Here is a 27,740-nt window from a genome sequence, read left to right as displayed (position 1 = left end):
ACTAACCAAACCAGACTGAAGTTAGTAGAAGGTTGCCATTTGGCTAAGAACTTGCATTAGTCACAGAATATAAAATAAAAATGACAGACCACAGAGTGCACTTTCTTATTCGATTACAAAAATCGAGTAAGTTCGTTTTTATCACATGTAAAAATAGTTTTTTTTTAAATATATGATTCTTGTACTGACTAATAATGAATATTAATATGTAAATTGACAATAATTACGTTCATGACATTGTTTAATTTAAATTTTATTTTTGATTTAAATTAATGTAATTTCATTTAATGTGATTTTATCTAATTTTATGTATTTGATTTAGTCTAATTTAATATAACTTAATGTGATTAATTTCTTTTGATTAGTGTGAATTTTAATTGATTTGATTTAAATCAAATTTTATTTTGATTTAATTAATTCAGATTTGTTTTAAATTATTTTAGTTTAATTTGGTATTATAATTTAATTCGAATTATTTTAATTTAATTTATAATATGTAAAATCTGTAAAATATTATTATTGTAATTTTTGTCTTTTTACTATTTATTGTTTTGTATTTATGATCCCTATTTGGCCGAAATAAATGATATTATTATTATTATAAGTTATACTCTGCTATAAAAGTAAGCTGTACACTCCAGCTGCAATCAGGCGTTCCAATAAACTCATAGCCTGTACAGTCGTTTAAGAAAATAGCACATTATATACTTCATTCAATAAGGTCAATGTTATATTGAAATTTTATATTTTTCATTAAAAAAGCAAATCTATGAATAATTATTATTATTTACTTAAAAATTGCCATTACATGACATTTTCTTGTATAATAATGCAAAAAAAAATATAATACGACAAAACCTCGAATAGGTGGTTTTTTCTACATAATAAAAGTAAATAAGTGACATATGACATTAATAAATTACTTATAAAATAATACAAACTGACTAGGTTTAATATCACTACATATATCTTAATAACTTTCGATAAAACTGCAATTTGTACTTAACATGTCGAGTAACTAAATCGATTATTATACTTTAATATGAATCGGTACTTTCTTAGAGAAATTAGATAACCTGAAGTTAGGTATAAATACTGGCGGTTGAAACTTAAAAGTTGTTACTTGTAATTCTCGCTTTACGTAATCGTAGGTTTTTATATTCGAAATTATGATCAATATGATTTATCCATTTTGTCTAATTATCAGTTAATATCCATAATTCATAAATGTATGTAATAAAATCATTTAACGACGAGGTAATTCATTCATAGCGATATTATTAATATTGCTTTAAACTTACTTGTTTTTCTTCACTCTAAAATGAAAATGTTCGATATAAAACTTTTAAGTTATCATAGTTAATAGTCCTAGGACCGGAATATGCTTCGTGAGATTTGTGAAGATTATTGTGTACCTTCAACCTTAATATGCCAATGGCCTTACACGTAGAGAAAAATATTTTTAGTTCGTACGCTTTTCTAATAAACACATTTTTATACTTAGTGACATTTTTAGTTGGAATACAAGTGGTTCCTTCTACAGAATCCAGTCTAAAGTTCAGTTTTATTTAACAATATTAAATTTATAAGACCGGCCATCAGGTCAACTTCCTGACCGGTTGTCCTTCCTTATAATTAGACATTCGAAAGAATACAAAGCATTCTGTAGCTATACAACTTCTGTTGTTTCAAATAATTTTTTTAGAAAAAGTATTTTTCGTAATCGTCTTAAAACAATGTAACAATTACTTAATATGTTCTTGTATTAAAGTTTTGGCAAATGATATAATAAGGAATTAACTAAAATACATGTGTAGAATATTATCAATATTTATTATTTTTTAATGTTTACATTTTTTTTTTGCGCCAGTACAGTATGTACGTTGATAAGCATATACTCTAGATTATAGTTTTAATTAAAGCCGATCTTGGTATGGAAATTTTCATTAATGCTTCTTTGAAGATCTGAAAATAAATATAGAATTAGAATTTTAATAAATTTAATTAATTATTATTAGAGTTAACTATATGAGTTAAAAAGCCGAGATGGCCCAGTGGTAAGAACGCGTGAATCTTAACCGATGATAGTGGGTTCAAACTGGGCAAGCACCACTGAATTTTCATGTGCTTAATTTGTGATTATAATTCATCTCGTGCTTTACGGTGAAGGTAAACATCGTGAGGAAACCTGCATGTGTCTAATTTCACTGAAATCTGCCACATGTGTATTCCACCAACACGCATTGGAGCAGCGTGGTGGAATAAGCTCCAATACCTTCTCCTCAAAAAGAGAAGAGGAGGCCTTTAGCCCAGCAGTGGGACATTCACAGGCTGTTATGGTAGAGTTAACTATATCAATTGTATAGGTACTAATTACTATGTATATACAATAAACTGACAGTGAATGTCCCACTGCTAGACAAATGTCTTCTAATCATAAACTCTTCTATTGAAAAGAGGATCTTTGCACGTGAAAGTTCCCTCATGCTTTCTCGAGATTCATTATTGTAAACATAACTAAGCACACGGATACTAGTTAGTGCTTGGCATTTGAATTCGCATTTGAATAAGATTCATATGTTGCAGCCATTGTGCTATTGCGGCTTAATCAATTATATACATCTGTATTAAAAATATTTTGGTAGGCAACTTGACCTATAATATAGAACGATCGAATACTCAAATATCATTCAATTATTGTGTCAAATATTTAAAAAAAACTTTGAATTCTTTGAAACGTCATTTATAATCAATCTTAAGATTTTTAATTGAGATAATAATAAAATGAAATTATGTAGTTTACTTGAATTTTGGTGAGAAACGACGTCTTCTGGTCTCGTTGGTTTCGAAGGATAGGTCTGCGGTTTTCTCCTGTAAGTTAATTGAAATGATTTTCAAGAAATGCTAGAAGTAATAATTGTACTTTAAAGCTGGGGGACTTAACGTACTACTGTCTAACCAGTTGACTTCGAATAATTATTTCGTCTTAGAATTGTTAATATACCTTTAACTATTCCATGATCCTAATTAGCAGAACTGTTAACATTAGCTTCAACCGATATGTTAAACTCCAGTAACATTTAACAAAAAAACGTTAATCGTGAGGCACCACTATTTACAAGATAAAAATTCTAAATATATATTTTAAAAACATTAACTTATTTTTTCTCGGATTTAAATACAAATCGTATTGTGTTACGTAGAATAGCACGTAGTTGTTTTTTTTTTAAGGATAACGAATAATGATTCGTCCATGATCGTATTTCACAAGAGAAAACACACAAATGTTATCGTACATTTAACATTATACATAATTAACTTGCACTTTTTATAAACTGCAATAGGAATATACCTCAATAGCTTCTTGAGTAAGATCGCCTTTAGGGGGGCCGTACTCGGCGAAGCCAGGGGGACCGTACTCAAGGAAACCTTCCGGAGCTTGCTCAATTGAACTAGAAAAAAAAAAAACATTATGAATAAAATATTTTCAATTAATACGATTAAGGGAAAAATATTAAAGAATATTGATAGGAATATCATTTAAATTATTAAAAAATAAGCAGTCTAGTAGTCTATGGTTTCATTTTAATAACATTGATTAGAACTATCTTTGATAATTGACAGAACATGACAAGCGTACGTGTGAGTAGATTCTATCCCGGATAACTCTCTCATCATGAACACGTAAATACTGGATAGTTTAATAAACAAGACAAAAGACACAAAGTGACAATAATATAAATATGTGTACGTATTTTATCAACCAAGTCAATATTTTGTGCGAAAATTTAGTAGATCCGAATTTAGCGTAACCATAAAATAACGAACAAATAAAAGCCTATACATATCCCACTGCTCAGCAAAGGCCTCTTTTTCTCTCGCGAAGAAGATTTGGACATTATTGCACTAAGCGGAACTAATGCGGGTTGGTTGTAAAATAAAATACATTTGGAAATAAACTAATGGCGAAAATATAAATTGTCATACCCGGTACTTTGAACAGCAGTTACGTCGCTGACTGCTTGATTTTCTTCCGCCTGTAACATTATTATCATTATGAATTAAATGTTAATTAAAATTACTTCAAAATTTATAAAAAAAAACAATATGATTAGAGCCATACTCGTGCTTTGTTTTCGTTTTCAAGGCTGGCGATAATATCGGGGATGTTCTGGACCTGTTGAAGAGTAACTTCTTTAATGAGAGCCGATGACAAATCTGAGTTTCCAACTGCGGCTTCGGATTCAGTAACATCAGACTGAGACTCAGTGACGGATGCAACGGATTCTTGTTGGTTCACCGATTCTTGGGACACTTGCTCGGAGATACTTTCAACTACTTTCGTCACCTCAACGTTAAATGAAGTTGATCCTTGGGCTGATTGTTGGTTGGTTACTTCCGTCTTCTGGCTACTCTCTTGAGTGATAACTACATTCTCAACAGTACCTTCGGAAGATACGATATTTTCTAACTGAGATATTTCAACGTTAGTGTTTATTGTTTCGACGCCATTAGCAAGAGTTGTTTGAGAAGTTTCGACAATCCTTTCAACTTCTACAAGTGGTAGATTGACTAATGTAGTCTTCTCTTCTAAGATGACTGATTCTGTGGTACCTTCGGATTGTTCTGATTTAGCTGAAAGTAATAAGACAATTTGTTATTAATTATTATAAATTTTGATTCATTTGCTTTGTTTTATTTTGGTGTATTTGATATTCTTTTTTTTTAAATATTCACCTTCAGCGTTTTCTGTGATGGCTTCTACTTCAGCCTGTACGGCTTCTTTAGTCTCATCATTAAATAGAGGAATAATGCCAAAAGTTTGCTCGGTGGCTACATCGGGCAGTCCTTGGTTGATCAAATTCTGGGAAACCTCTTGAACTTTCGGTGGTCCGTATTCACGGAGGAAATCAGAGCCTGATGCTTCAGAACCGGCGAGAATCACATCTTTAAGAGGGTTTTCAGAGGGTTTCTGAAACAGATATTTAAATAAAAACTTAGCCACTGATTCCGTAGCGTGAACAATCCAAAAAACTTTATGAGTGTTTTTTTGTAAATATTACCAAATTTTTAAAATATAAGCTTAGTAGTTACAGCCCCTTCTGTTCTTAAAAGCTATATTATAGCAGTGTCTGATCAAAATATAATATCTTGATCGAAATTAATATATGTCGCTTAGTATCAAAACAATAAGCGAGTTTAGTATTTGTGCTAGCTGAAGTTGTTAAGGCTCGTAAATTCTAAATTTAAGAATTTGTTGTACCACTTCTGAAGGAAGAAAGAAGGCTGGTCCGTCTGGCCTCCATCCACTCGGCAGGTAGGGTCCGGATCCCTTGCCAGATGCTGAGGCCACTGCGAGAATAACTAAAGCCAAAACCTGTAAAACAAATAGATAATGAAGATAACTGGAGTTAAAATCGAAAAAAAAATTAATTCAATCTCTTATTAATTTGATTTCTCCTAATTTATACCCAAACCATCCCTGAGAAGTCTGGTGAATAAATTTCTAAAGCATATTTTTAAAAGAAAAAAAGGCAAAGTCCTTTTGCTACGGACTTTAATATAGTTTTTGATATGGTTTAAAATTTAATTATATTTAAAAAAAAACGCAAATTGCGACCAATTTTCAAAACAATTCGGTTAATATTTTTTATATTGTACGTGAAAAACAATTCTCTAATAATTAAATTGATAATTTTAGTAGCTGCTCAGGCGGTTTTACCCGCGTTGAACGTTACTACCGCCGACTAGGCCTTCGTGAGTCGGAGTGTAGTGTTATATATATAGTCTAACCTATTTGAATAAATAGTCTATATAGGCAAACGTAAATATACAATTGCATTACAAAAAAAACTTCAGTATAATATAATAGAATAGATTATTGTTATATATTAAAACAATTTACCTTCATGTTGATGAGATATTGAGATCTTCGAAAGTGAGAAGTGAATGATGCCTCCTTCTGATCGAGGCAGATTTTATACTAAAATTTGACGTTGATAAAAAAAATTCAAACAAACCGAGGCTTTTGGCAAATATTTGAAATATAATTATTTGATTGTCTTTTGCAGTGGACGCGAATTGGAGCGACGGCCAAGGTCGTTTGAAGACGCACGTTTTATCTGGACCTTATGCTTAGAAATAATTAAAATAATATCATTTGATTTGCTCGGTATTTAATAAATATCTTTTACATACAAAAAATGTAATCAGAAACATTACATTGAAAAAAATACATGGAAAAAGATAATCTTTTCAATCACTACCTAATAACGGACAACCCCCGAGATGATGCTTCAATACATATCAGCTATATACATGTATAATATATAACAAACACTCGTAATATATATAAGAAATATTATTAATACAACATCTTTGGTTGTATTTATCAATGTAGAAATCAAAAGAAATCTTAATGTAGAATATGTCTTTTTTTCAAGTGTGATGGAGTCCAAAATCGAAACATTCGCATTTATTGTATTTAGTAAAAGATGAAGATTATTTTGCTTATTTATTCAGAATAGCTCATTTATTCGACATTGTTAAGTTTTTATTTTAAACCCAAGCTTAGACTGAAGTTTTTTAAATACATTTTTATCGTAATTTAAGTTGCGTTAAAAAATTTAAGTACGGTTCTTTTCATATATATTTTTTAATTTTACCGTTCTTTTTAGTGAGTTAGGCGCTAAGAGGAAAGGAAAATTGGAAAAGTTTCGCATTATAATATTACTACAGATTTTATTTACTAGCTATTTCGCGGGTGTATGTATGTATGTATATGCATGCATGTATGGTGCATGTACCCGCTATATATATGCAGAATACAGGTCTATCATACACTACTTTTTTATTATTTAACATACAAACACAAGTTGACTGGCAAAGGGGCCACCTGATGGTAAGTGGTCATCACCGCTCATAGACATTAGCACTTAAAGAAATATTAACCATCTTTTATATCGCCAAAGTACCACTTTGGGAACTGAGATTTTATGTCCCTTGTACATGTAACACTGGCTCACTTCACCCTTCAAACCGGAACACAACGATACTGAGTGCCTATTGCTGCGATAAAATATATGATTAATGGGTGGCACCTTTCTTGATGGAGTTGCACAAAGCCCAAAGTAAATCATACATGCTCTATTTCGATCAATTTCATACAAATTATTTATTACAATTTTTTGGTTACAGTTTACCAGCTAGATAGTTTATGTTATTGCTCCATGCGTAATGCTCGTGTCGAAAAGTTATATACTATAAAACGGGCCGGTTGACGTGGTTGGTAGATACGTGCCTTTCACGCCGAAGGTTGAGGGTTCGATTCCCACCCAGGACAAACATTTGTGTGCATGAACATGTCTGTTTGTCCTGAGTCTGGGTGTAATTATCTATATAAGTATGTATTTAAAAAAGAAAAGTAGTATATGTGGTATATCAGTTGTCTGGTTTCCATAGTACAAGCTCTGCTTAGTTTTGGATCAAGTGGCCGTGTGTAAATAATATCCCAGGATATTAAAAAAAAACGTTTTAAGAAATGACAATGTGTTTTAACATGGTATGTATCGTTTTGTGCAATGTGCGAGATAATTTGCATCTTAGTCGATTGCGAGTTCAAACTCGGGCGAGTACTACTGACTTATCAATTGTTATTGCATGGTTTTTTTTAAATACATCGAACCTGTTCGCGTTGCCATCTAACTGGTCCAATCTAAACCATCCAGGGACCCACTCAAATACAAAAAAAACAGGAGTCATTATTATATACATTTTAATTGCGTGTGATTTTGTTTTGCTTTTTTACGCTCCAAAATTTAGGTTATATACATTTATCACCTACGTTTGTCGAGATATCGAAAGAGTGGCTCTGTATAAATTAATAGATTAGCCTAAAAGGCTAGATTAACTAAGAACGCTACATAAGTAGGGCGAATGTCAATCGCTAAGATTATTATCTATTAGTGAATCTTAACCGAAGATCGTAGGTTCAAATCCGAGAGACAAATGAGTCAGTTGGAATTCGGATTACAATTTGTCACATGCATCATAACTAGGAGAACTATGCCCTAGGAATATATAACTTTATAACTAGCTCCTATATAACTAGGAGAGCCCGGCGGTGGGACGTGTGCACACTGCCACATAATTTACTATGTTACCATATAGTGCATCCTTTTCGAGCTATTAATAAATCACTTAACTGCCTTCATTTTTGTTGGTATATTTGTAAAGGCACAATAAAATATTGGTATGAATTATGAGATTATATCAAGGATGATAAATTATAATATTCTTAGAACGCTCAGATACATAACAAGATCACGTAATAATAGATCAGTGTGTGCAAATATTGGTTAATTTAATGGCGTGTGAATTCTATTTGATATCGCTAATGACTTACACAACACATTTGATCATAGTTAGGACCAAGGACTTTGCAGACCTTGTTAATTATATCTTATTTATTATTTTATATTTAACTAGCTATATCGTTTCGGCTTCGCACGAGTACATAAGAAGAAAAATGTATTATATTTTGGAGCAGATTTGCGTAAAATCCGTTCTAAAGAGCATCTACATCGGGGAAGGAGTAACTGTGACAAATTTCAAGTCAATCGGGCGGATAGTTTAGGAGATCTCGTGATGAATAAAACTTTATTTCTCATTATGAATTTCACTGTATCCGTAATCCATATATATATATATGGATTACGATTACTTAATAAAGTTTCTTTTATCCGAAATACTATTCATCACGAGATCTCCTAAACTATCCATATATCTATGTATAGATTACGGATCTCGATACTGTTTTTCACCCGCGGCATGCGTCAGGGGGTATATTATGTCATATGTGCCAGAAGGAACTAATTTGAACAGTGTAGCTCGAATAACGTTGCTGCATTCACATAGCCAATTCTAGTGAATGCTTGCAATGGTCATTAAATATTACTTTTTAAAATAGTTGTAACAACTTAAGAAAATTATAAAAATATTTAACAATAACTTATACTTAAACAATAATAGTGTTACGATAATTATCAAAAAGGAATCCATTATAAGGAGCTCTATTAAGAAAGTAAGACAAAGAAATAAGAGATAAATATTTAATTATCATTCATTATATACATCAAAGTAATATACATATATTAATTACATAAATTAATCCTAATAAAAATTAGTACAACGTTAAAAGAATTTGTAAATGAAATATAACGCAGAGCTTTAGTCAATAGTGTGACTCGTGGTCAACATGGCCGCCATTATTGAAGCCGTTTCCATGGTTACGGCTGTTCGCGTTCGAATCGTAGCCGTTGGAACGGGCGAGGTCTTCGGTGTCTTGGTATGAGACTTGAGGCTTGAAACCGCGTTCATCGGCTTCGTAACTGACTGTCTGCAACAATCATTTTTAAATTATATTTCTTGTCAACACTTTCTAGAAGTTACTGTGTATGACGATCTACACACAACTCACACATAACACAATTCAATCAATTTTTTACTTTAACTTTATCTTCTGTTGCTCTTAGTTGACTTTATTAGCAAATCAAATTTAATAGAAAGCAAATGACTCCACTCCACCTGATGGTAAGTGGTAGTGGAATCCAAACGCGACGACGGCTAGTACAATCGGGAAGAATGTCACTAGTCGCCCCCGCCTTGCCGGCCCGCAACATGCCTTTTCACGCCTCGTTTGAAGGTTTGGTAACCTGGGTTAGGTTGTAAGAGGAGGGGAAATATAATCTATTTCGTATATTACCCCACCGCACCGCCTTGCTCTATGATAAACCTCGCCACTACGCATTATCTACATTACCTGTTTCCTACCATCAGGCAAGACCACGTGGTACTGGCCTTGCGCCCTCTCCTCCAGCCTTTCCTCATGGTGTCCGAAGTCAGTTCCTTCATTAAAATCGCTGACCATGTAACCGAAATTGTAGTTCGCTGGTTCCTGTGTACAAAATTCAGTAGAAGTACTATTTATTTTATTTATTCTACAAATTGATTATGATTCTATTACTTCTATATCGTATATTTAGAACTAGTTTTTAACCATGCCTTATATGATGTTTCTTTAACCAAAAAAATTATTAATATTATTTAGAAAAAAAAGAAAGTACTCATGCTACCTTCTGTGTTTAAAAAACATGTTGGAAACTATGATCCTAATAGTTAAATGTATTTTAAGATAAAATATGTTTTAATTAAAATACGATTAATAAAATATTAATACGTATGAAGCTGTGTAAATTTTATCTTTAGACTTTAAATTAGTTAATAGTAAGCTTATTAAAAAATTAAGTCTTTTATAATTAACTCTTTTACGCTCAATTTAAAAAGCTGATATAATTAAGGATTTAAGCTATTTTTAATTTTTATTAATGTAAATAATTATTAAGTTAAACAAGAATAATTTTTGTAAGTTTTAAAACAAATCAATTATTATTATTATTGATTGGCCAAATATAAAAGCATATACCTAATTAGTGGCAACGGAAAATATTTAATCTGTTAAGTCTTACAAGATTGTTTGAAATAAAAAAACAAAAACTATATAAAGATGAATGCTGATATATAAAAATACTTGATTTAGATTAATAGACAGTTTGACCGATTGTCATTGTCGATTTTTAGAAGGTGTTTATCATATCTAGTTTCTTGTAACTGGCCGCCAGGTAGCGTCAAATTATATACTTATACAGACAGGATAATATCATCTATGTTTAGTTAGTAGATTTAAAAGGGCGAAATTTTTGGTACTTACCGATTTAGCATCAATGGCGTTTCTGGCAAAAGGTGAATTCTCATCGTAGCCCTGTGAGTGAGTCAGTCTGGCGTGTGCACTTTGGTCGTGGAGACTGCTTCTATAATAAATAAATTATATTATTACAGTTCTCGCCTTAAATATGGTCGGGTAATGTTAACAGTTTAGGAGAGACATTTTCATGAAAATAAAAATTTGAAACTTGGTTTGAATGCGTATCCGATGTAATAAAAAAGCTTGAATAATGTAAAATTTCCCTGTCGCAACGAATTATTCCTTATTTTATTATAAGATATTGAAACTTAATTGAACAATAAAACATTGTTTATAGTCTGTATGAAGCATTTGTGTAAAAGCAGACTGAAAACAATTGAAACGAGCTCTTTCAACCAAGATTCTTCCATGTGCGTTTATGATATTTTCAATTGGAGCACTCTTTTTCTTTTTTTATATAAATTATTTATTTTATATCTGTTAATATAATTGCATATGCACTGTAATTGACATACTTAACAAATCCATTTCCGCTACGACCAAAACCCTGATCACGTGACCTAGCTGCGATCACCTCAGGAACTCCCGTGAAACCAGCTGGTTGGGGTCCTTGGGGATATCCGTTGTTACGATTGGCTGGCGACGGCGGCAGGTAGCTAGATATGTACATAAAAACCTTGTTTAGAACCTAATAAGTACTAGGAGTACAAACACATGACGCTTTAGAATATATCAATATAATATTTCTAAATTAATTAATACAATAATAAAGGAACATTTCAGACTTTAATGTTATAATAAAAATCCTTAAATATTTTTAGTCTTGCCAATTAATGAAATTAAATCATACGTTGAGAAAACTTTGATTAACAAGGTGTGTTAGTCGATTAAGGATTATATATAATATAGATAATTAAAAATTTGAAGTTAGTGTTCGTTGATTTCCATGCAGGACAATAATTAATTGGATTTAATTATGTGTGTAATATTACGTTATGAAAAATTTATTTACATAAAAGCTTTAGTATGTAACTTGATTGTCAAAACAATTACCTACCTAATTACAGTTTTTCGCTGACTCTATTTGGTAGAATCTATATTCCGAATCGGTAGCTTTTAATTTAATTTAATATTGTAAATGATTAATAATTCTCACAAGTCTACTTGAATAAAGTTTATTTTGATCTTTATTTGATTTTGACAAACTAATTAAAACTACTTTGAAAGTAGATCTGATGAGAAAAGCTGATAGAAGTTAGTATCAATTGTGTTTAGGTTGTGTTAATCTGCTTGTAACTCAATTATGATTACTACTTACATTAGATTAACTATTTTATGACCACGTCAATATAGAGGGGTTACCTTTTAGATAGAGGAGGTTCCGCTGCCACGAAAGCCGCTACAGCAACAACGAAAAATATCGACTGAAACGTAGAAAATAAAATAACTAAATACCTTTTTAAAGTTTAAAGCTTTAATGAAGCTTTAATATTTAATAAAATAATTATGTTATAAAACTTTATTAAATGTTATATTTAAAAAAAAATATTAAAATAATAAGAAAATATTTATGAATCAATGAAAAAAATAGGTAAACGATAAAATTGCGTGAATTTTTTTTAAATATTTTGACGCAAAATTTTATTATATGTATATGTATATATATATATATATGTATATATATATATATATATATATATATATATAAGTCGAGATGGCATAGTGGTTAGAACGCGTGAATCCTTACCGATGATCGTGGGTACAAACCCGGGCAAGCACCACTGAATTTTCATGTGCTTAATTTGTGTTTATAATTCATCTCGTGCTTGACGGTGAAGGAAAACATCGTGAGGAAACCTGCATGTGTCTAATTTCATTGAAATTCTGCCACATGTGTATTCTACCAACCCGCATTGGAGCAGCCTGGTGGAATAAGCTCCAAACATTCTCATCAAAAGAGAGAGGAGGCCTTAGCCCAGCAGTGGGACATTAACAGGCTGTTACTGTACTGTACTGTATATATATACTACATAATTTGTCTATAATAGACCACAATTAAGAGTGACTATTGACTTACTTGTAAACGTTGCTTAGCAACTGTTTTAGTAACTGATTTCTCTCTTTCTGACATTATTGATTTGAAATTCGAAAGAAGAAGACACAAGATTGTTTAACTATTCACCCGCTAGACAAAGTATAACGGCTGTGTGTTTTTCTCAATTGTTATCCTTTTTATATTACGAAAGAGTTGCAGCTTTAGTTTATTTAATCTTTTTAATAGAGCTTAAGTGCAAACTTAAACTCATTCATTCACCTTATTTAAAAAAAAAAAAGTTGATTTTAAATTTGAATATTATTATATTGTTTTAGGACCACTTTTAAGTGCAATTCAATAGAATTAGTATATTACTAATGTTTTAAAATCTGCTACAAACTTTGCAGTTACTCTTAATAGTTAAATGACTAATAATAATTTATATTACAAAACTCACCATCATCTTACAGCGAGATAAGATCAGACCAAGAGATGTAACAAGTGACAATGCGAATGATACACTTGTCCTACTTCAAAACGCTTTTATAGTTACCTCGTACTGACAGTAGGGGATGAAAAATTACTGCTCATTAACGACATAATAGAGAAGCTTTCAAGGCGAGCGAGGAACAGAGAACGAATGGAGTTGTTACTTATTGAATAAGAGTATTTATATATATTTGTTACAGTAAGTGACCCATTTTTATAAGTTTTATGGCAGACAGATGTGAAGCGTGGTTAATACTGATTATTTTAAAAAAACCAATCGTCCAACTCGGCAGCGTTTTATTACAGTCGTCCACGGTGACCACTCTCATAATTATACCCGCTTTTTTATGTAAAAAACAGTGTTGCTACCCCAAAAAATATTATAAAAACAAATACTGAAAAATATTACGACATACTAATTAATAAACTATCACAAAATTAATTAAATATGAGAAAATAAATTAAATATAATAATAATAATAATATCCTAGGACATTTTTCACACACGGCCATCTGATCCCAAATTAAGCTTGTACAAAGCTTGTGCTATGGAAACCAGACAACTGATATATTATATATACTACTTTTCTTTTGTAAATACATACTTATATAGATAATTACACCCAGACTAAGGACAAACAGACATGTTCATGCACACGAATGTCTGTCCTGGGTGGGAATCGAACCCACAACCTTCGGCGTAAAAGGCAAGTGTTTTACCAATCACGCCAACCGGCCCGTTGAAAATATATAGTATATTTATATAGTATATTACTAATTCTAGTCGTTTAGATAGGTTATTACATAAGGTTCGAATCTTATTTCACCACGCTGCTCCAATCAGGGTCCATACATACATGGATACACGTAATTAGCAGATTTTTAGTTGAGAAATTCATATATAAATCTGATCAAATCTCTAATCACTTCATCTTCAATCACTGGTGGTAGGGCTTTGTGCAAGCTCGTCTGGGTAGGTACCACCCACTCATCAGATATTCTACCGCAAAACAGCAATACTTGATATTGTTGTGTTCCGGTTTGAAGGGTGAGTGAGCCAGTGTAATTACAGGCACAAGGGACATAAAATCTTAGTTCCCAAGGTTGGTGGCGCATTGGCTATAAGCGATGGTTGACATTTCTTAGAATGCCAATGTCTAAGGGCGTTTGGTGACCACTTACCATCAGGTGGCCCATATGCTCGTCCACCTTCCTATTCTATATAAAAAAAAAAAAATCAATATCATTATTTACATATATAGTGTGTTGGTTTTGTTGTAAATATACGGATAGCCTGATTGCAAGCAAGATTTGGTAACGTTATAGTTACTGTATTTCTTACAAAAACTGTTGATTTTAAAAACGAGTAGTAAATTACGAATAACTTTATTTTTATTATCTATTCTTATAGAACTAATTGATTTGATTCATGTTTTAGTTATTATTGACGATTGGTTTCGAAAACAACAGTATTATATACTTAGAATTAAATTATTTGACAATTTATCTAAGCTATCTTTAATAAGCATAACTGACGGTTGGCGTGGTTGGTAGATATTTGCCTTTCACGCCGAAGGTTATGGGTTCGATTCCCACCCAGGACAGACATTTGTGTGCATGAACATGTCTGTTTGTCCCGAGTCTCGATGTAATTATCTATATAAGTATGTATTTACAAAAGAAAAGTAGTATATGTAGTATATCAGTTCTCTGGTTTCCATTGTACGAGCTCTGCTTAGTTTGGGATCAGTTGACCGTGTGAATAATGTCCAAGGATATTTACTTATTTAATTACTATTTACTTGAATTAAAAAAAAATGTTTGCAAATATATTCATTTTTTACACGACTCTACAGCTTTCTATGTCTACGTTACACCCCGCGCATGGTGTTGACACGTCGTGCGATGGATCACGGATTCTTATCCTATTTTTGTATAGCTAAGGTCACATTAGAGATTATCCAAAGAAACAATTAGATTACGCGACGATATGGATTAGCCTTAGTGAACAATTTTATATATTTTGTTTTCAAAATCTCAACGAAAAAAGCTGAAAACTAGATGTAGAGGTGGCCAAGCTTTTAGTCAAGCAGTCTTACCAACTGCCTTTATTATAGGGATTTAGAATGAGGAATTGTAATGTAACAGCCTGTTAATTGTAAAATTTGCAGGCTGAAGTGGCAGTGGGCTGGTCACGTATGTTGTAGGACCGATGGCCGCTGGGGCAGACGAGTCCTAGAGTTGAGACCGCGGGTCGGCAAACGCAGCGTAGGGCGCCCTCCAGCCAGGTGGACCGATGACCTTAAGAAGGTGGCGGGTACCAACTGGATGCGGAAGGCGGAGGACACCTTGGCGCACCTTGGGAGAGGCGCCTATGTTCAGCAGTGGACAACGATTGACTGTTGATTGATTGTATAATGTTCTAATATCTTATTCTTGTATTAAATTGTTACTTTATCGCAATCGAATCGAAGCGTTATTATTGCCGTTAATCCGTTTTCGTATAATTTAATCTTCTATCAAAAATTATTCCGGTCAACAACGGTCCGAATAAATATAGAATAGTCAGAGTTCGATTGAAATTGAATCGGGAACGCATCGTAATCTTTATACATATATTAGTAGAATTGGTTCCCTAATATATTATCAGATTTTCTTCGAAATCGGTTCAGCAGTTGTTTTTACATTAAAAATATATAAATAATAGATTAAAAAGTTTCAAAGAGCGTTCGTTTTATTATTAAAAAATACAATGACTTAGAAATAATGGCGAGATCCATTATTACTGAATATCGTAAGTTCAAATTTCACGTGCTCTATATAATGCTTATAGAGGAGAGGAGGCTTTTAACCCAGCAGCGGGACATTCACAGGCTGCTACGGTACGGTATATAATGCTTATAAATAGTAACTAGAAGAATAAATCTACTAACAAGTTGTATCATTACTAATATTATCGCAGTTGATGAATAGCCTTTTTGTTGAAATGGAAAAGAACAAACAGAAGAAACAGGTTTTCCGTGTGATATTCCCGCAATTGAATTGAAAAATATATAAATAATGTATATTATTATAAGCAAAAATTTATTTATCAATAATTTTGTTAGGATAAATTATATTGTTTTTTTAATGTGAATATTGAACAAATTATAACTAAATGTGTAGTCGAATTTGAGGGCGTTAGTAGTTACGACACAGTTTAATACTATGGCAATTACTATCGTATATATTGTTTGTAATACGTTTTAATTGTTCGAAGTAAATAAATAAAACAAAATAAAATAAATTTTCTTCAGATTAATATCGGTTACATCGGATATTCTTAGTGGAATCCAACCAAGATGTAGGACAAATTATAGTGCACGTGTGTAAGCAAACACAAAGGCACTCTATTTCTTAATTCTCAAAATGAACGGGATTGAAAATCAGACACGGCAGAAGAGAGCTTAGACACAGGACCAATAGCTTTAGGTGCTTTCCCAGGCACGGGAGTGTACACACTTCCAACTACACAGATACACAGACTGCAGCTTGATATTGTAAACTTTTCGTCCTAAAAACTAATAACATCACTTCGCTTTGCGTAACGTAATTATCGTAGCAATATATTGTTTATTTTATAGTACACAAACTCATGCCCAAATACAAGTGCATAATTACAGGCACAAGGGGCATAACATCTTAGTTTCCAAGGTTGGTGGCACATTGGTGATGTAAGTGATGGTTAACATTTCTTACAATGCCAATGTCTATGGGCGTTGGTAACCACTTACCATCAGGTGGCGCATATGCTCGTCCGCCTTCCTATTCTATATAAAAAAGAGCACCTGTATTTCTTTACCTTCATAAACGGATGCGATGCAATAGTTTTATGGGTTTTCCGAGGCAAAGGTACAACGAATTACTCCATATCAGTACAATTGTAATATTAACTACACCGCAACTACAAACCAAACGCAATAATTTGCTTTCTACAGTACCCATGTCTATTTTGCCCATCCTACATTCCAAATAGAAATATAATATAAATCCCGTAACATTAATAATTTCAAAATTTTGTTTGACCGAAGTATTATTATTATTATCATATCTTTGTTTAAATTTTATTTAATTGTTTTGTATAAAATACTAACGGCCTCACTTATACCGTTAAGCGGGTAGTTAAAAAAAATCTTGTCTTTTTCTTTCAAAAGTCAAATTAATAAACTACAGAAAATTAGAAATATATTGTGTTTATAAGTTACATATACCTTATATGTTTAAAATGATTCGTATTGATCAAAACAGGCAATTTTGAGGTTTGGCGTATTCTGATTTACATAAAGCTTTACTAATTTTAAATAATAGGGTGTATAAAAAAAAATGACCGTTTTTTTAACCAAATATTTGTATTATTATTTATTTGATATAAAATAAAATTAATACTTGAAGTTTAGTCCATTGTTATCAACCGTCATTAGCCATCTGCTAGCCAATTGCTCGATCCCACGCTGATACCAATCCTTGGGACTGCTGTCAAAGAACTCTTGGACCGCAATTTCAACTTATGCAAAATTATCAAATATTTTCCCTTGAAGAAAATGGTGTATAGATCGAAAGAAGTAGTAATCTGATGGTGCGAGGTCTGGACTATATGGTAGATAAGGCAGACGTTCGAACCCATGAAGTTCTTCAAACTTTTCTTTGGCTCGACGGCAAGTGTGAGGACGAGCATTATCTTGTTGGAATAAAACTCCTTTTTAGTTGGTCAAAGCAGGATAACGCTCTGATAATTTGGCGTACAATTTATCCAATTATTCGCAGTAGAGTTCAGAGTTCATAGAGCATCCATCAAAAACAAATTTGTGATGGATAACACCTTCAAAATTCCAAAAAACGCAAAGCATGGGCTTTTATCAAATTGCCCCCTTGCAGCAACCGGAAAAGCAGTTTGACCGCGACCTAGCCATCGCTTACGGGTATTCGGATTTTGCCAGTAAGCCCACTTTTCATCACAGGTGATAATCTTCCGGTAAAGTCTCATATCAGCAAGGTTTTTCAGTAAATTTTCACAAATTGCTAACCTCTTAGCTGATTGCTGAGGAATAAGTTAGTGACGGACCAGTCTACTGCTCTTTTTCACCTTCCTCATGGAGCTTAGATGGCGACTTACAGTATTTTTCGATACACTACGCTCCCTGGCAAGTTCACGAGTTATGTAGACGGATTTGACTTCACAGACTCTCTGCAGAACCTCATCAATATCCATTAATAGTCGCCTGGAGTCCTTCTTCCTTTCCAACGTCGTATCTCCACTGGTAAATTTTCCAAATTAACGCCGCGCAGTGCACTGATCAAAGACACCTTCCCCTTCATATTTAATAATTTTACGAGTTGCTTGAGCGGCTGTAAATTGTTTTTTCCAGTAATGCCTTAAAATTACGAGAATTTCGTAGAAAACTGTCATGTATCTTCTCTGGAACAAATAACTAAACCAGGCTTTTTAAAAAAAAAACGGATAGGAATAATCAAGTTTAGAGAATGCTCTAAAGGAATTATTAAATATTGATAAGTATAAAATAGGATTAAAATATTTACAGACTTTTAAATCTTAAACATGATAAAACGGTCATTTTTTTTGATACACCCCCATAAAATGTTGTATAATGCTATATCTTATAATGTTAAATAACTAATTCTTGTACAATTATTTATTTGTTTTTGTGTATCTCGGAGCCGGCTGTAACGTTTTGGCTCAAATTTTGTAGTTAGATAAATAGACTTTACTTTTTAAGTTTATGCATACCATGTACATTTATTTTCTGAATTTTTTTTAATATATAATAAAAAAATTATAAATATTTTTTATTAGAGCCGAACGAAGTTAGGTCGCTAAGTTACTGTAAGCTAAAACTAATGATAATGGTTAAATTCTTGATTTCTCTCTTGAGAATCTAACATAAACTTACAGTTAAATCACAATACATTTAACTTTAAACTTAAAAAACTTAAAAAAAAACTTAAGTAAACTGAAGTGAAAGTGAATACAAATACAGTAAATTACTAATACACTTTCAATGCCTTGATAAAACTTAAGTTAGGTAATTTAATATTTCTATAATAACTTTATAGTAACTTTTTTTTTATTAATATTAATGTGTGTGTATTATTATAATAACGATGTATATTCACAAACTTTATTAATATTTGTATGCTTAAGTTTGGTCACGTATTATTTTAACATAAAAAATATATGGTCATGATTTGTTTGTTGTTTTGTTACTGTTTATAATATTTTGATTATTGCTATACTCGAAGGTTGAAATAATACATATTTATTAAATAAAAAAGTTTATTAGCGACTAAAATATCACACTACAGGCAAGCTGATTTACTAACTATGAGGTATATTTTTTTATACATTTTTCAATTTGCTATAAATAATAAATAAATGAGTATTCCTAAAAATAGTTTTCGTCGAAAGAGTAATAAAATGATCAAGAGTACATTATATGATGAACAGACGGTAACATTATTTTACAATGTCTATAAATTAATATAAATTCATTTAAAATAATTACTATTTTATATAAACATTCTCGAAACTAAACTTGATTGTAATTTGTCTATAAAGTTAACTTATTTACGACAAGACACGAAAATTTTTAAAAAAAATAAATAAGAAAAAGAATTAACATAAATATGACGAAAGAAATCACATCGATTTGCAACGTTACAAGTTCAAAGTCACGTCAAGCGAATTTCGTTTTTGTTCTTCTTTTAATAAGGTCCATCACCAGAGCGAGCCAGATCAGATGCGTTGTCATCATATCCAGCCCTGGTTTCCGCTGGTTCAACTGAGATCCTGGGCTTAAAGCCGCTTTCATCAGCTTCATATTCAACAGTCTGAAAAACAAAGATGATATTTTAATTTTTTAAGTCACTAGTAATCGTAATCGTTAATCATAGTTTTTTTTTGTTATCAATTTTTATGAGAATAACTGTTTCACGGCTAAAGCTAAGCCCACGGCTTCGTCCGCGTACCATTAAATTTGTCACGTAAATCTTTCAAAATCTGAAATCGTGCCAAGTTAACTCATATATTATACAGTAACAGCCTGTAAATGTCCTACTGCTGGGCTTAGCCATGAATAACATATGACTTTACAGCCTATAACTGACCTGCTTCGTCCCGTCAGGTAGAACTACGAAGTACGATCCCTCAGCTTTGTTGTCTTGCCTCGACTCAGTGTGTCCGAAATCACTTCCACTTTCCAAGTCACTTACTTTGTAACCGAAGTCGTAGTTAGCTGGTTCCTATAGAAGCAAACACCAGTGTAAATAAGGGATTTTGAGTCAAAATGGAAAACATTAAAAAAAACTTAACTATTAGAAATTGCTCGGATATCCACATATTGTTATACATAACGCTGTAATGCTTTTAGTTTTGGCCACTGCAAAGTTGCCCACATGAGAATGCTTATAAGAGTTTCGTCGCTATCACTCCCATTCTTTGCTCTCATTGAATTGGAGATATTGTTTATGAGCACATTTAAAGTAAAAATTTCTATTTTGTAATTTATTATATTCAATGGAATAACCAAAGGCTCTAAAGTATAATAGCTTCAATTTTTTATTATAATTTGGCTTACTTGGTTTAACAGTTCGTCGAGAGCATTCCTGGCATAATTGTACCCTTGATTGGAAACTGCGTTGTATTGTTCAGGTACTCCGTAGTTATCAGATGGCATTGAATCTCTGGCAGCTGCAATGTCGTATTTGGAAGATGGGACTGACCTACATTCAGAAATAAGAAATGGTAAAAGTTAAAATATTAAAAGTTTATTTACAAAATGTCTAAAATTGCGAAAAGTAAATCTCATATAAATATGGTACTAAAACAATAAAATAAATGATATAATGACTATTATCAAAGTATAAAAAATATATTCACCTAGCTGTATCATAAGAAGAAGCGAAAGCGTTTGTATTGAGATTAGTTCTGGCTTCAGGCGTTCCATATTCAGCTGAAAGGCTTCTTTCATTTGGCACACCATAACTTTGCGAGATCGTCCTTGAGTTTGGAAGATAAGATTGGGATACAGACTTTGAGGTTTGGGAATAAGAATCAAAATTTCTTGTGCTTGGTGCTCCGTATTGAGAAGAAATTGAGCGTGGTGTACCAAATGTTTGGGGTAAAGTTCTTGAGCTAGATGAGGTTTGCAAATTCCTTGACACAGTTGAATGTTTATTTTGCCCAGCTGAAGGGAAAGAGTTAACTCGAGAAAATGAATTAAAGTTTTGAATTTTTCTTGAGCTAGCTTGTCCATATTTTTGAGAAGGAGATTGTTCAAAATTTCTTTGGGATGGCACGCCATATTCCTCGGAAGGAGTAGAACGAAAATCGGGTTGTTCGTATGAAGGAGATCTTTGAAGAGGGGTTCCATATGAATCTGAAGGAAAATCTCCTATAGTTTTATAGTCATTAGTATCGGATCTTAATTGCGGTGCACCATATTCTTGAGAAAGGCGGGCATTAGGAAGATTTCTATCTTGAGAGCGACCAGATGGAGCTCCATATTCCGTGGAAATTGTATTGCGAGCAAATGGAGCCCCATATTGTTGGGACAAGCTGCGTGAATTGGGAACTCCATATACTTGGGAAATACCAGACCTTAAGCTAGGAGGGCCGTATTCTTGAGATAGTCCTGATCTAAGATTTGGGGTACCATATTCTTGAGATGGGCTCGTTCGAGTTGGTGGTCCATATTCTTGTGATAAACTTCTAGAAGATGGGATATAGGATGAAATGGATTGAGATCTGGATTGGCTAGAGCCAAATTCTGGCACTCCATATTCTTGGGAAAGGGAATGTTGGATATCACTACCAGGGTTGTGGCTGGATCGAGCTGATGCATAGCCTTTCCTAGAAAAATCATTCATCATATTATTATATATTATCTTAGGTGTTGCATCGAATATTTTCTTCGTGGTACACTTACCCAACTGGTGGTTCAGCCAAAGCATAAGCAAGTATGGTGATAAATACGAATATCTGAAATAAATATTTGAATTAGAAAATCATGTATATATATGAAACTATTCGTCAATCAACCTTGCGTTCTTCAATTTTAAGGGATAAAGAGCTGACGATCCCTAGAAACCTGTACGGATTTATAGGTACTTTGTTTGATAAATTCTGAAATACGAGTATATAAATATACAATTAAAATGTAGTTAGTAATTTTATGTGACGGTAGAAAATTAATAGGTTTAATTACAAAATTGTGAAATAATAATAATAATTAATAAGATTGATTACTCACCCTCATTTTCTAATGTCAAATTAAACCTGTAATCATAAAATATATTATTTAATAAACAATAAATAACAATTTCAAATATATTATTCTTAATAAAAACACTAGATTAATATTAGATATATTTTTTTGTACTTAAATAATAACCTACCCTTTTTGAGTGATAGTAACTAATATGCAAGCGATACTTGAATGATGTTACCCCAAGCTCATCCCACTATTTATACTAGATCCAATTCTACGATACCATCTCCTTGACAAACTTAAAGATACATCCTATAAAATAATTGCTAAGGGAATTCCACTTGTATTGCATTACATTAAAGTCTAAATAGATTACAAATTTGGTTTAATTTACAATGATTTGATTGTGTTAAAGCCTTCATATGTCGACACTGACTGAACCAGATGTGCTATTGTTCAAATAAATCGATAGTTTGAGTATAATACAACATTAGTATTGCGTGCATAAGTGCTTCACGATTATCGCTTTGCGGCTTTGCTCTTGATCTTAATAAGTACATACACTAAAAAGTATTTATATATTTACGAAGAATATTTTATTTTATTTTTATTATATTTGGGAAACAAACAGTATACACCACATACATTATACAACAAATTAACTCGATTACACACCAATCAAGTTTCCACTTAAAACTAATTCATGTATGACAGTAAATAAGCAATTTTGTAAATTATAAATAATAATTATTAAGATTTAAACAGTTAACAACAGCAAAACAATAATATATATATATATATATATATATATATATATATATATATATATATTATTTAATTTTTATTATATATATATATATATATATATATATATATATATAAATTAAATAGATTAAATAGATAATACATGTTAATTTGTAAAGACACACTAGATTGTTCGTATTTTAAGTAATTTGTGATATCGCAGATAGCAAACAAAACGTTGATTAGTTAAAAAGGGATAGTAAAACGAAACACTTCTAATATCCAAGAAATTAAATTAGTATTGCTTATTTATCTTTTCATTTAGTAAGTTAATATATAGTAAGGTTTCCTCTGCTAAAAGACATCTCTCGTTTTTTGGTTTGGAGCTTATTCCAACATGAAGTTCCAACGCGGATTAGTGGGTACACACGTGATAGAATTTCATCCGATACAGGCAGGTTCAGGATGTTTGAGCGCTGACTACGAGATTATTAAAATAAAAATACAAGTTGAACTAAATTAATCATTCTTTTGACGAGTCGGTTGGCGTGGTTTGTGGATGCTTGCCTTTCACGCCCAAGGTTGTGGGTTCGATTCCCACCCAGTGCAGATATTTGTGTGCATGAACATGTCTGTTTGTCCTGAGTCTGGGTGTAATTATCTATATAAGTATGTATTTACAAAAAGAAAAATAGTATATGTAGTATATCAGTTGTCTGGTTTCCATAGTACAAGCTCTGTACAAGCTGTTAATTTGGGATCAGATGGCCGTGTGTGAAAAATGTCCCAGGATATTATTATTATTATTTAGTCATTCTTAACAGCTCGGCTTAGAACCGGGATTAACGTCGTACTCACTGGCCGAAGCCAAGTGAGCAGATACTTATTAAAACCTTAAGCCTTTAATATTATTCTTTTTCCATATTTGAACTGACGATCTTCTGTTAAGATTCACGTGTACAACCATTGCATCTTAATGTATTTATGTGTCGTTAAAATATTAAGCCATCGTATCACAATACGATTATACTACGTAAGCAATATTTATTTACATAAGGATTATTTATATGTAGGCCTTAAATATATATATAAATTATAACTAAAATTTCTATGTAAGGAAATAAAAACACAACAACACTAATTAATAAGTATTGTTTTGTTCTAGTTTCATGGCTAAGTGAGCCCGTGTAACCAAGCACAGTGGACAGAAAATCTTATTGTAAGTTCCTGAGATTGCGGGTGATTTTTCTTACATCATGGTTAATATTATTTACAATGCCAATGTCTATGAACATTGTAAAAAATATTGTGAAGATAGACGAATTTTTTTTTCTATTGACAGCACCTTTTTGGACCTAGTCAATTGAGCATTAAATAGTAATAATAACAGCGAGTCAATAGTGATTGCAAGACGTCAAATAAAATTAAGTAAATACCATAGGTACAGCTTCAACGACATCTACAAAGATGAAATAAAATTTCATTTTCTATGCGTACTTATATACCGGAGAATGTTGGCAAAGTGGCGTAAGTCATAATTATTAAAATTAACCGCATTTTATCTATAAATATAAAGTATTTCATTTATTTGCTAAGTGATCGTATAAATATAAAAAAAAATTGATTGCTTCATTACTAAATCTATTAATATTCAAAAGCAACGTTGTCTATTTGTTACGCTTTTACGGCTAAACCACTGAGAGGTTTTGATGAAATTTGGTAGAAAGCAAGCTTGGTCCCTAAGAAAGGATAAAGGTTACCCTCCCCCCTTCTAACATGCGTGCGCTTTCCCAAAAACATATCGATTAAGAGCAAGGTCATCTAGGGTACCACAAAATTTCGATTGTCATGAAGTATATTGTTTTAAATATAGACGTGTGCATCGAGTTCATATTTTATCTCAAATATTAACTTTGCCAATTAATAAATTTAAATCATATGTGAATAAAATTTTTATTAATAAGGCGTATAACTCAATAAATATAAAATAAACTCAATATTATTTAGTATTTCCATGCAGGATAAATAATAATTCAATTGTATTTAAATTGATTGTCGAAAAATATTAACTACTGAATTTCTTGACGGTTCTTCTCGGTAGAATCTACATTCGAAAACCTTGCTTGGTTGATGGTTCCCGGTGTCTTAAGTTCAATACTTGGGTCGAGATAATCACGATATTGAGGCTTTACAAGAAATAAAATTCAGTATTCAAAGTAGAACAGAAAAGGATAGTTTTATGACTTAACTTTAGCATAAAAAGTTATAATATACGCCTAGCAAAGAAGATGGGAAATCACTAGAAACAACGTAATTGCTATTAAATATTTTAATCAATTTATGAATTAATAACATCTACTTAATCTTCATTTTTGCTATATAATATATAATACGGGAATGTTAATATTATTATGTTAATATTATTATTATATTGAAAACATAATTTAATAAAAACAATTCTTAATAATAAACTTTTAATTAATTTAAAAATGTGTTATTTATTATACTGGCAACCCTGTAACTTTATCGTACACTTTCAGCGAACCATCAGTGTAAAGGCCCAATTTAATAATTTCCGTAACTGTTACTTCAGTGTTTAATCCACCGCTCATTAAGATACTTTTAATTGACGGCCCATAAAAGTGGTGACCGTTGTACGCCTTTCTAAAATTCACCGCAACATTACCCCTAAGTGTTACCTCATATAAAACTTCAATTTCCAAATTATATCGATTCGCTGACAGAACTGCTGTTACTGCTTGTCCTGGTTGTAATTCTGTTTCTACATTTGTCGTTGTACCAATTGTCACCGTTTCTGACTTTTCTTCGCTCTTACCGACGCTGGAACTGTACGAGAAACTCGTAGTTCCGGATATTTTAGCTAAGATTACATTCAGATCATATTCTATGTCTTGGGAGACTGTTGTCTCCTTATTTCTGGACCAAGTCGTTGAAATTGTATTTTCAACAGTTTGACTTATCCCCGCGTTTGCTTTTATCGTGACATTCGATTTGTTTTCGAAGTCTTGAGATAGAACCACCATTGATTTTACGGTGCTTTCTTTTAATCTTGCAGATTTTACTTTTAATAATCTCGATACTTGTTCCCAATTATACGTTTTGTATAAATCACCCCATGGGGTTGGACTTTTTAAGAAGACATCACGTGGCAGCATGTTGTATTTGTTCTTTACGGCTTTTTTTAAATTGATCTTGTTGATATTGAAGAGTTCAATTTCTTTATCGCCGATAATATCTAAATCATAGCCAGAATAATTTATTTCAACGTCTGATGCATTTTTTCCCGCCGTTACGTTTATAGTTATTTTTGCTTCGATTATTATTATGGCAAATAACGAAAATATAAGTTCACTTCGCATTTTGTAAATTTTTTTTTTAAGAATTTGTCTTAAAAATGCTCCTACCGATTCTTAATCTAAAATTAAACTGCTTTTTTTTCGTCTGTTATTATCAACTTTGTCTTCATTATCAATAAGTGAATTAGGGTTCCGTATTTATTTTAAATTTTAATTAGACGAAAGTTATTAAATATTATATACATGGATTCACTTATTTCCTCTTCTTATCATCTATATGCTGATGATCTACAAATTTACGTTACCGCTCCTTTAGACAGTATCGATGAGGCAGCTGCAACCTTGAATCATGATTTGGCAAAGATATCTGGATGGTGTAAATCTTACAGTCTCAAAGTGAACCCGAGCAAGTCGCAAGTGGCTATATTTGGTAGTCATAAGCTTCTGACGAGGGTCCAAGATAAACATCTACCTCCAATCTTATTTGAGGGCCAAATATTACACATGCAAGAGACTGTTAGAAATCTTGGACTACTTCTTGATGCTTCCTTTTCCTGGGTACCTCAAATTGCTGAAATGAGTCGTAAGATTTTCGCTATCATTGGTTTTTTAAGGCGATGGAAAAGCCTATTGCCTATCAAGACAAAAATCAGCTTAGCTAATACGTTCCTCTTACCAATACTGGACTATGCTAATGTCTGCTACATGGATTTAACTGAAGACCTCCTAAATAAATTAGAACAGCTGCAAAATATATCCATAAGATTTATTTTTGGCCTGCGAAAGTTTGATCATGTCTCTGAGTATCGGTCTCAGTTAAAGTGGCTGCCAATCAGACTACGAAGAAATCAACACGCCTTATCTCTTCTTTACTCTATTCTTTATATCGATCACACACCATCTTACCTTAAAGAACGCTTTAAATTTCTTGGTTGCGATAGCGCACACAACCTGCGTTCTTCGGATAATAATAAACTAGTTACCCCCTGCAGCCGGACACAAACCTACAGTAACTCTTTTACTGCAAAAACCATCAAACTTTGGAATGCACTACCTACAGATATTCGGCAGTCGAATTCATTGAGTATTTTTTTTTTATATGCGCCGGGATGGCAAATGACTCTACGCCA

At 32.1% G+C, this 27,740-nt stretch overlaps 3 protein-coding genes across 3 annotated transcripts; all 3 read right to left on the bottom strand.

Annotated features, from left to right (window-relative positions):
* Positions 1-9,232: 9,232 nt before the first annotated feature.
* Positions 9,233-13,319, bottom strand: LOC126778395 (pro-resilin-like). The gene is made up of 6 exons (XM_050501884.1): positions 13,255-13,319; positions 12,125-12,186; positions 11,278-11,418; positions 10,769-10,868; positions 9,821-9,955; positions 9,233-9,397 (listed from the first exon to the last, which is right to left on the bottom strand). Exons 1-6 carry the CDS (start codon positions 13,258-13,260, stop codon positions 9,233-9,235), a joined length of 609 nt encoding a protein of 202 aa, XP_050357841.1. The 5' UTR covers positions 13,261-13,319.
* A 6,724-nt stretch (positions 13,320-20,043) lies between these two features.
* LOC126778394 (pro-resilin-like) lies at positions 20,044-22,597 on the bottom strand. Its single transcript, XM_050501883.1, has 6 exons — positions 22,592-22,597; positions 22,268-22,320; positions 21,220-22,191; positions 20,918-21,062; positions 20,448-20,582; positions 20,044-20,171 (listed from the first exon to the last, which is right to left on the bottom strand). Exons 1-6 carry the CDS (start codon positions 22,595-22,597, stop codon positions 20,046-20,048), a joined length of 1,437 nt encoding a protein of 478 aa, XP_050357840.1. The 3' UTR covers positions 20,044-20,045.
* A 3,197-nt stretch (positions 22,598-25,794) lies between these two features.
* LOC126778550 (spherulin-2A-like) lies at positions 25,795-26,784 on the bottom strand. The gene has a single exon (XM_050502217.1). It carries the CDS (start codon positions 26,671-26,673, stop codon positions 25,795-25,797), a length of 879 nt encoding a protein of 292 aa, XP_050358174.1. The 5' UTR covers positions 26,674-26,784.
* Between the last annotated feature and the right edge of the window lie 956 nt (positions 26,785-27,740).

Source organism: Nymphalis io, chromosome 26 (genome assembly GCF_905147045.1).
Source record: "Nymphalis io chromosome 26, ilAglIoxx1.1, whole genome shotgun sequence".
In the NCBI taxonomy this organism is placed as follows: Eukaryota; Metazoa; Arthropoda; class Insecta; order Lepidoptera; family Nymphalidae; genus Nymphalis; species Nymphalis io.
This window is presented reverse-complemented; position numbering and strand designations above follow the sequence as displayed.